This window comes from Pecten maximus, chromosome 2 (assembly GCF_902652985.1).
Source record: "Pecten maximus chromosome 2, xPecMax1.1, whole genome shotgun sequence".
Lineage (NCBI taxonomy): Eukaryota > Metazoa > Mollusca > Bivalvia > Pectinida > Pectinidae > Pecten > Pecten maximus.
Genome location: NC_047016.1, coordinates 36,925,104 through 36,936,782, shown reverse-complemented (window position 1 = coordinate 36,936,782; position 11,679 = coordinate 36,925,104). Strand labels below are relative to the sequence as shown.

General features: G+C 35.3%; 1 protein-coding gene across 1 annotated transcript; it reads right to left on the bottom strand.

The window, feature by feature from the left end:
• Positions 1–654: 654 nt before the first annotated feature.
• On the bottom strand, positions 655–5,841 carry LOC117321960 (guanine nucleotide-binding protein G(i) subunit alpha-like). Its single transcript, XM_033876598.1, has 5 exons — positions 5,728–5,841; positions 5,141–5,269; positions 4,024–4,150; positions 3,228–3,381; positions 655–2,452 (listed from the first exon to the last, which is right to left on the bottom strand). Exons 3-5 carry the CDS (start codon positions 4,147–4,149, stop codon positions 2,268–2,270), a joined length of 465 nt encoding a protein of 154 aa, XP_033732489.1. The 5' UTR covers position 4,150; positions 5,141–5,269; positions 5,728–5,841; the 3' UTR covers positions 655–2,267.
• Positions 5,842–11,679: the final 5,838 nt, after the last annotated feature.

Genomic DNA, 11,679 nt, shown 5'->3' with positions numbered 1-11,679 from the left:
TCAAAGCGCTAATCTATTAAATGGCATTACGCTAAAATTTGAGGACGCCCAAATTAGTACATTTGCAGTCATTTCTACTAGGTGAATAATATAAGATTGTCAAAATTGAGGAAATAACCCCCTCCTTTATCGTGATATATGTACAAGGTAACCCAAAACCAAACATTATCATAGTAAAACAAAATGGAAATTTGATAATATAGAATTATGTTTTCTCCCTCTTTTACTATTTATGGATAAGTAATCATAACTAAGTGTTTGAAAGATGCGATGTAACATTGTATAGATAACGATTAAATGATATGCGATATATTTCAAATATATTTGAACAGTTAGTTATAGGAATATTATCTTTATTATATAACTCTAGCTGATGGATTTTCATCTGTATAGATGTATTGCATACAACTATGCAAGTATTTCGATCTGTCAATAGGAACAACACTCATTTATAAAACATCACTTGATTCAGGTGAATCCGAGAGAAATCATCTATCTCGAGTCTACAAAAGTACACAGAATACACATTATCTCACACATATATAATGTATAAATTGTTTTTTATGAAACACATATACATGTATCATGAAAGGTTGACAAAACATATCATTTGTAAAACAGTTTATTTCAAACAAAAGATATATATGCAACAAACAAATTAATACGGATATAACAATATGACTTCGACATCAGGGAAATGATAATGTTGATATCTATGATTTAAAATCCATTGTTGATTTGGAATCAAAATAGTAAATTATCTTCAGTCAAGCAGAATTTTCATCCTAGGCACATAACAGAGTAATGCTTCATATATCTATATAAGTATGAGATGGCACTATATATCCGTGTAAGACAAGTCATGAAGTGAAGATTTGCAATAATTACAAATATATTTCCATTTTTGAACGTCAATTATGGGCAGAGACTGGTCTGTGATATGTTTCTGCTATTCTCATTAACAAAGTAATATATTTTTATTATACTGAGATTTCTTTCTTTATATCTTGCTAACCCTTGTTTTCTTTATTAATAGTAAAGCCGTGTTCTTTTGCTGTTTTTTATTTTCATATCGTACATGTACATGAAATGGAATCTTGTGGCGTAAAACAATTAATTAATAAAGAAAAAAAAAGAAAAATTATGAAGAAAAGACGGATATCAATGAATAAATATTGTAGCTAAACTTCGATGAAAAACAGGTATCTACATCGTACAGGACTACAAAGAGAAATTGTTTGCATTTTACTTGATATTTAAATCGTCTTTGTTTTGATTTAATCAAAACTTCTACAACTGTTTTGCATCTTCAAAACTAGAACAGGGCAGTGGTGAAACACTAACCTGTTAAGTCCCCAACACATTATATTGTTATTCCGTATAAACACTATTCAAGTACATGTATGTTCAGGCAAGATTGTCTACAAACATGGGGCCGCGGTGGCCGAATGGTTAAGTTGTCTCGACACTTTATCACTATCCATCCACCTTTGAGTACGGGTTCGAAACCCACGTTGGGTAGTTGCCGGTTAATGACCCGTAGCTCGGTGGTTTTTCTCCGGGTACTCCGGCTTTCCTCTACCTCCAAAACCAGGCACGTCCTAAAATGACACTGGCTGTAAATAGGACGTTAAACAAAATAAACCAAACCAAACCAAAGTCTACAAACTCCTTGTGCTTCGACAACACTAAAAAAATCATTGCGTGTTTCGTGAATACCATTTAGAATCTTCTTGTCTCGCTAACATTATCTACAAAATCCTTGTAGTGTTATGTGAATAGTATTTACAAACTCCTTGTTGGTACACAAACGATATGTACAAAATCCTTATATTTTGCCAACACTACAATGTATGTACAAATTCCATGTTTGTTTGTCGAACACTATCTACTATCTGTGATCCGTGAATACTACCTACCCCCTTGTTGTGTTTTAATGACACAATTTACAAAATTCTGGTGTGTTTCGCGAAAACTAATTACAAACGTCTTGTTGCGTTACAAGAACACTATGTGCAAAATCCTTGTGTGTTTCGCGAACACTTTTTACAAAGTCCTTGTTATGTTACACGAACACTGTGTACAACATCCTTGTTGTGGTACGCTATACAACATTTGAGTTTCAAAAACTATTTAACGTACCCTACACGGCCCTAGAGCTGATTATTATCACTAATATAGCTATCATGAAGTATGTATTTGTACGTAACGTCGCATTTAGTGTTTGCTCTTCTGTTTCACTCCTCGGAACTCTTTTGTAAATATACCTAAAGCAGTCCGGTCACCGCAAGGTTCTTTTCGAGAAGGATAGCCATGGATGTGTCGAAAACTCGATCAAAGTTCTCTGTGTCTGTGGCAGTGGTGTAGTGACAGTAGACTCCACTATTTCGGCGACTTGCGTTTTCAAACAGACAGGAGATGTATTGGGCTGATTCAATAAAAGATTTTCCACCTGCAAAAATATGTTTCAAACTCACTATAAAAAGAATAACGCATTTGCAAATGATTTAATGTATTGAATCTTAGTAATACAGTGTATATGAAACTACCATTAAAAGTTTCCTTTACATAAGATCCCACTGTACTCACCAAGATACGCATTACTACAGTACTGATACAAATGTACATTTCTGTAGAGATGGTATAAATATTGTTACTATATGAAATCAAAAGGGTAGTCGGAAGGAACAGTGGTATCACTCTTATTTTTCACCTAAGCGATCGAGTATAAATTTTACGATCGGATGTATGAAGTTATGGCTTTTCTCGACCACAACGCCGGGTACTCCAGTTTCCTACCACACTTAGATCCCACGCTACTAATGCTGCTACTGCTACAACTCCTACTACTGAGCGGGTGGGGCGAGCGGAGGGGGTGGATTGCTAGGTAGGTAGGAGGGTAGGTGGGTAGGTGGGTAGGAGGGGGTGGTAAGTAGGTAGTTAGGTTGGTAGGAGGGGGTGACTGGGTGGGTGGGTGGGTAGGTAGGAGGGTGGGTGGGTGGGTAGGAAGGTAGGTGGTTAGGTAGGTATGAGGGTGTGGCTGGGTTAGGTAGGTGGGTAGGTGGTAGGAGGGTGTTGCTGGGTCAGTGGTTGGGTAGGTGGGTAGGTGGGTTGGTAGGTACGTGGTTGGTGGGTAGGAGGGTGTGGCTTGATGGGTTGGTGGGTAGGTGGCTGGTTGGGTAGATATGTAGGTAGTTAGGTAGGTAAATGGATAGGTAGTAGTTTACCTTTATAGCGTGGAAAACAGCACTTTAGTGATTTCCTCTGTATCATGACTTTGAAAATATCCATTTTATTTAGAAAAACCAGAAAGGCCGACTTGTGAAGATACTGGTTTGCACATAAAGACTTAAAAATCAACAATGACTCATGAAGTTTATTCTGAAATTAAAAAGAAAAAGTCTCAGATAACAACAACAAATAATTACCATACTGTAATTGTAAATAGAAAATCGACAACACGAGAGATGTATACATTATGTCGCGTAATCAAAAAGATTACCTGATTGGTATCTACATTACAGTACTTTTAACATGTAATTTCTCTTTGTGTAATAATAACTAACTTTCAAAAAGATAATTTGTATGTACAATGTATTGTAGCAATATAACACTTGTTATTGTTATGAAGCATCCCAAGTTGATATTTTAGACAAAGTTTAACATATTAGGGACTATCATCGAAAAAACAAGACTGTTACATTCGATACTGAAATGAAAATTTTGATAAAAAGAATCGTTTTATTTATCAGTGATATTTACAGGAGAAATAGAGTTTTAAATAATTATTTAAATAAGGAAAATCGTTAAACCTCCATGTTTTCTCTGTTTTGTTTTGTTTTTAAATAAAGAAAATCATTTTATTTCCATATTTTGTTTTCCGCGGGTCCCATTCACAGACGGAGGCAACCTACTTTTATCATTATGAGTTTCTAATAGATGCAAAATATCTATTGCATACGAAAAACTATATTACTATTGTTTACATCTACCTTATTTGTAAAACAATATCGTATTAGTTACCATATCTGACGAATCATTCATCTGGTGGTAAAAAGTCATCGCTGTAACGAAGATAATAGCTGTGACATTATCGAAGCAGTGGATCCATTTCCTCCTCTCAGATCTTTGGCCACCAACATCTACCATACTGGAAAAATACTGACTTATTAAATCAGACTATGACTGGTGAATTATCAATATAATGACACAGTAGTAACTCATATCTAAATGTTATAGCCAATTTGCGATGATACGCCAAAATAACATGTGGATTACTATAAAATCAACTAATTTTGGTTTTATAAAAATAATAAAGGTTAAAAGCATGAAGGAATATAAATTGATGCGAATGTTGTATTTAATGAAGCTTACATCTGATGCAGTTTTTGGATTAATGACAAATCCAGAGCTACTTCGGTCGATAAAGTAACAATTATCTATATGCAGACCGATCAACCTAATTTCGTTGCAAATAGAGTATAAACCAATGCATAAGGAAACAATGCACACACATTATCTTCTCAAATTAGACCTTCAGGATATTATCGGACTAAGTTGAAAATTTTATTATCGTTTTTTTCAAGAAATGCTTATTTTCAAACAAGTATTTTTAGGATAGGCTTATCGTTCAGGTTTTGAGTTTTAAGACTATGCTATTGTTAAATAGACTGTAAAATGTCCACTAATCTACACTGATTATGATTCTACTCTTCTGTTCATGGTGAATACATTTGCTTTGAGTTTTAGGCAAGTGACCGATTTTTTATTTAGCAAGGCTTAAAATTATTTGCACACATCTAGACAGAATAGTTTGTTTTTCTATTCTCAGGCACGAGAAAAAAAAATAATTTGGGTACAAATTGCGGCAAATTATACTTCAAATCTCAAGCTTTCTCTGGATTGTTGGTTTAATAATTTGTAATGGTTTTCATTTAAATGTGTAAAATATACATATATCTAGAAAACTTTTAAAAATTTAGACTCCTTATCCCATTGTAAAAAAAATAGGGAAATGATTTTTCTTGTTGTTTTTTTTTTGTTTTTTTTTAAATGATGGCCTTACAAAGATATCAACGTATTTAAGGTATCATTGTTTCAGTGTTTATATTTTTAATTTTATTGGTTTCTCAGTACATACCACAAATTGCTGCCTTTAAATTTAAAGCTGAGTTCCGTAACACCTGTTGTGATTACCCTCGAGTAGAGGATATCTTGGTCCGTTGGGATGTAATCATGGGAGGCTATTCTGTCAAATGACTTGAAAAGGCTAAAACAATAAACAAAAATAAGCAAAAATAGAAAGAGACTAGAGGCATATAAACGCCTTGGTCATTTAAACTTAAAATCGATACGATAAGGAGAAAATGTACAGAATATCCTTAATTACATAGAAACTGTTAAAACTGAGCAAATGAAAAGTAACCAGATGTTTCGGAAGAGTTTTATAGGTCATCGACAACACCCGCATTGTAAATCTGGGCATTATCCAGCCCATGTCATCACCTTAGCATGAGAAGGACCAGGGTGGTGTCGAGGAACATCAAACCTGACTTATCTCCTATTACCAACAGAAACAATATACCCCACAGTTATGATATCGATAATAAGAATGTAAGGTGGTATTATTTTCCGAAATCTATATCACTTATACATAATATACTTAGTGATGAATGCTATTCTGTCACTGATCGATCGGGTGTTTATAATAATGAAGTTCAAACTCACTGTTGCGCTCCGTCACCTAGACTATAATCCTGGCCTTTTATCACACAAGCCTGGAATCCTCGTGTGCAATACAGATGCTTAAGTTCTGCTTCGAAATCCAGTAAATTATGCCAATCTCTGGCCTTCGTCAAAAATATATTTGCATATGTCTGTAATAGAATGAAGACAATTCAGCATATCGTGTATTTAATCATGCTTAGATTTGGTTTGGTCGAACGTTTTATATTCGCAGCTCTATAATAAGTTTTATATTGCATTTTCACGTTACAAGTTCTGTAGTTGTTATGCTCATATAGCTATAAACTCCCACACTGTTTTTTAGGATGCCGTTATGACGTTCTTATCGTCACGGTCTATCTGGTGATTAGCGTTCTTCTCAAATTATGATATTCTGAATACTTTATTTGGCCTTACTGACGAAATTGACGTTCACACTTTGGTCTGGCGCGTAGGAATACATTAATGACAGTGAGGTCGAAGCTCCTATATTATATTTTGTAAATAAATGTTTTATAATTTTTTCTAAATTATGCAGATTAAAACAAGATGTGAATTGAAAATGTGATTTCGCAAAGAAATTAAATAAATACATGATGTTATTTTGGAAATCTATTATAAATATATTGGAGATCTGTTTACTTCAAGAAGTTGAAAACCTTTCCCAACCAATTAGAAGCAGCTGTTATGCTAGTCCATCACCTGTCTGATTGTTCCATTACATAATGTAACTTCGAATAAATGATAATTACTGATTTATTTCAAGTAGCGTGAATCAAAAATTGTCAAAATGTAAATAAGAAATAATTTTCCTTTTTGTTGTTTACTGACGCGTGCCATTTAAAATATACGCAAAAGATGAAAATTGACAAAACGAGATCAAAACATGAACACAAGATTTGCGTAGAAACTACATAGAAAATAAGACTAGGTGTTTAAGAGGAGAAAATGTCTTGTTTCATCAAAAACACCCGTCATACGAACTTTTGCTAAACCTGGAGCAAATCACATTCTCAAAATGAGAGAATAGGTAAACAAAAACATAACCAGAAACGAACATCATTGCATTTAATGAATGCGTTATACAAAGACGTTCAACGTACCAATTTTAGCAATAATAATATTATTTTAGCGATTTTGTGATGGATGCATTCCGCTAATAATGCGCTAGCTGTTTAGTATAAATATGGGTGAGCCAACGCTTTATTTCTCTAATCTGTTTACATATGGTTTTCCGCTAAAATTTAAGTGCGCCAAAATTAGTGCGTTTACAGAACTATTGTCTTGGATTTGGATCATGCTATGATTACCGCAATGCTCTGACATTACCTCAGAAGTCTCGTCGTCAAACGGGATGTTGAGGAGAGGCATGTTCCTAAGAACGACTTCAGTGTATTGCATGAGATTGTCTATGATAACATTCTTGTAGTACGTTCTCTCCGACACACTAAAGCCGTTCGAGTGCAAAATTCTGCAATGACAAATCAGAAATAACCCTACTTGTGACGTATTCGTCTAAACTGATTGCAATGGGTCGTATTGTTAGGTTGCTTTGCATTTTGGTAAGCGAGTTTCGATTCCAATTTATATTATATCCGAACTGTTTTCAATATTACATAGATTATATATATTGCTAAGATAATATTTATTGATATATCATTAATTACACAAACAATAGCTTAACTCGTTGAAAAGGGGATTAAATGGCCAAGTCGACCTGGCGTCTTGGCATTTAATCATCTCCAGTTATCATTGAGCAAATTTATAGTTAGCACAATAAATACGATGTGGAAGTTGGGACATCAGTGAGGTGATTAAATTCGATATTCAGTGTCTTAAATATTCCTTAAAGAACTTAAGACGGGGGCAATGATTTAATATCTTTAATACACATGTAATATTGAATCTTTATACATTACTGTATAAATATTTTAATAATTGTACAGACAGCAATTGTAATACATTGAAAAAGAATTCAATGGCCAAGTCGATCTGCCGGTCGGAGGTCTATTGGCTCCTAGATATGATGGCTAAGGTTTGAATTCTACTTCCTTCTGGATAAGAAATAATAGAATGCAACCTTCCCCACTAGGTGACTTCTCTGGGTACTTTGATTTACCCTTTATGTCTTACTAATTACACAAACAACATACATAATGTACATGTACTGTTAATATAGATATTTTTCTTATTTGCACTCTTTTCGGATTGGAGATATTGTGCTTAATTATGACTGAGCTAATTGCAGTGTCTATGTTAGATTTATATAGATATTTATTTGGGTGCACAAATTCATCATTACGTAATTCGCTGAAATTTGGAAATAGCCAAAATTTGGGCACCTCAAAAAAGGTCCGTATACAGAATAGGGAATTAAGTTGATATTACTTATTTCATATTTGTTAGAACGCTTCTGTTCTATATAATAAAGAATGTAGGAAGACTTGACCATGGTGTAGCAGTTTTGTTAATATTATTGCAAAACTACACACTAAAAGTAGCTGTCGTTAGAAAACAGAAAGTTTCTACTTACCTCATTTGTCTAAAAAGAGTTGTTTTTCCAGATTTTGAAACACCTGCCAACATTCAAACAACGATTTTGATTAGACGTATAAATAAAAGGTGACTAGTATTTTAAGGATACATACAGAAACATCATTATAGAGAGGATTCTAAATCTATAATCTGTGGCAAAAATCATATACAATTTGTTGAACTTTATATACTCTATCATATTCATAAGAATAGAAATATATATTATTGTACTATGTTTTGTCAGAGCCGATATACATGTACTTGTTTTTATTCATATATAAAATTCATACATCTACCTACCCAACAATAGAAATTTTAACTTCTTAATTTTCTTTTCCACTGCAATTTCTTTGTCTATTTGTTTGGAGTGTTGCTTTTGAACTTGCAATAGGATGTCTCGACTTCCAGAACAGCCCATGATGACGTCACAATAAAATTGTATCTTTTGGCACGAAAATGTAGCTTGGTGTCACATTTACGTCAAACTTCACATCCAGAGTGCCATCACATTACCTACATTTTTAGAAAAATGTAAAATAAATGTTTATCGTAATTGGTAATTACTCTCTCGTAACAGATTTGTATGTTTATAAAATATTTTAAATGCTATGATCAAAGCGTGTTGTCAAAAATATACTCAAATTAGTCGTAATCTGATAAAGGTTGACGTATATGAAATAACTAGGGATAGGCTGAATGTGTAAACACGAGTCTGCGTGGTGGTGAAAATATGCATCATGATCACTAACAAAATGCCAATGTGTCGAACAAAGTGTGATGCTATCAAATTGAGGCGACAGAACATGACAAGGTATTGCGTTACCATAGAATTATAAATTATTCAAAGAAAATAGCAAAATGTTAATATTCACTGTTAAAATAGCTAATATCTACTTTGAAAATATGACCAAATGGCATTACTTGTACTTTCTGTGTCTCCACTATATCTCTGTATTATAAGTTGATTGTATTTCATATAATCGATATAAGACTTTTGGCCAAGTAACTTTTGAGTTATCACGACAGGGGCATTGAAACAGCTAATCCAATCAAACCAGTGAGTAATGTTTTACAAGCATATATATTCCTACTATGGTGCAATTTAACAGAAATAATTCTTAGTATGTATCATTGTAGACCGTTGGACTTGCTGTTGACATGTAATTTGTTAAACTGTTTGTAAAGGGCCTGTTTCCAAAATGGCCCCTTCTCTTATTCAAATTCCCTGTTGGTGGTGCATTGCCCATGACGTTGTGGTCACAGATCTATAAAGTATAAAGATTTAGGTCACTTGGTTTGTTTTTTATGGCTCCTCAAAGTTGCACCTTTCAGAAGCTGTCTAAGTGTTGATAAAATGTGCATGTTATGTAAAATATTAATGAAAATCTAATCAAATGATGGTCACCGTAAAGAATCGATTCATGGCATGATTGTGACAAAAAATCATGTTTCCATCGCGCCATTTGGCTGTTTTATGGAAGAAACAATCTCAAAAATGCCATTTTCGATGATAACATTTTAGACACAAAAACTGTGTTTTTTAGAGAATACACCCTTTTATGGGCGTTGGATGCAAACCAATTTTAGCCTATTAAACAGTACGTAATATGCTATTGATGAGAGGAAAAATCATCAACATGTAAGTGGTGGAACATTTTCAAATCTTTGGTTGAATTAGCCTATGGTTGAATTGCCGCATGGAAAACTATTTCAAGTTTTGTCGGAATTTCTTCACCTGTGGTTGTAATGGTCGAGGGTTTCCCAGCGCCCTGTAATACCCAAGGTAGTACAAGATACTGGAGATGTGCGCACACATTCCCATCGTTCTCTCTCCAACTGGGCACTGGCAGTAGTAGTCCTTTATTGGGGCCTCATCATCGGGTGAAACGGTGAACCGTATCCAAACGTTATATTGCGTTTGGCTTTTGTGTCGAGAATGTATTTGACATCGGAGAAGGTCTGGGGAGTGCTGGTAAAGCCACACCTCATAGTCTCCGTCATCACTTAAATGTCCTTCATACGTTCAGCCATTAGCCTATCTTTGGCATCTCTCTCTGGAGATCTCTGGTAGATCGGTCCTCTAATACCATTCAGACAGGCTGTGACGGTTCGAAGCAAAGCCTCGATGACATTGATAAAGCTGTTAGACACCAATTGCGTTCGGAAGAACGTCCAGTGTTTCAGACGACCATGATAGGATTCCACAATCCACCTCGATTTGGTGATAGTTCTGTCAAGATTTACTTGGACTTCAGAATGTTGACTTTGACCGGGTTTCAGGTATGACGGCATGCTAGCATTGAGGCCAGAGGCTTCGTGAACTGGTAGGGCATCTCTAAAACCTCGGTCAACGACAACATTGTCATCTGGTTGTAGCCAAGTAACTAGCTTGTCCATGATTTTTTTTTGTAATTGTAGCATCATTTTCGCTGCCAGTGAATGGTCCTACTGTGTCCAGAATGTAGCCATCTGGTAAGGCGATGCTCATGAATTTGAGATAGTTTCTCTTCTTCTGGCCACAGTAGGACATTATCTGGAGCTTGTGGTAGGAGCTTTTCTGGATATAAATATAGGTGTCATCTAATATGGCAGTGGCTTTATCTCCAAAAAATGCTTCTGAAAAGACAGTATTGTGCCTGTTCTCTTGTCAAGTGATCCGGACCTAGAAATTGTGGGACTATCGATGTGTCTAATGCCTGTACTATGGAGTGGAAAGTTTTGGACACACTTGACTTGGAAATTCCAAAAAGAGAAGAACACTGACTCCAGGAAATGTCGGTTTTCAGTTTTACCAAGAACAGTAATAGAGCATCGTGTGTAGTCTTGGTATATATACCAGATGAAAGATATGGGGAACAGTGCGAGTGGATTTCGAGGAACTGATCTTTGGACCAACCTGTCCAGGCCATGCATGCCGAGTCATCAAGAGAAGAAAAGCTTATTGCAAACGCAGACTGGATCTGTGAAAGGACGTGCGACACCTCTAGGAGGTCATTAATGATTTCGGACGATTTTGATGGTAACTGAGATTCCAAGGAACCTCTACCATCAAGGACAACCTCTGTAGACGGATCTAAGTCGTTACCAATAAGGTGAATGGAGCAGACGCGGGATGAGGTGGGACACCACAGTTTGTGTGAATAGATCAGGTGATGTCTTGCACGTTTTGGTAAGACTGATGATTTTGTTCCATTTATTGCAAAGGTAACAAGACAGAGACAACATTTTTTGTGTGAAGATGATCCATTCAAAAGATCATGAAGGGTCAGCAACGGCAGGATATGGGACGGGGAGTCGTCTTCTTCCTCTATTTCCTGGTTCTGCTCGGGTTCAGGTTCAGGCTGATTTTTGTTCCGAAGATACTTCATGTAGCACTTCTGGCAAATAAGTGCTTGTTCCTTTGCTGACATCAATCCTTGT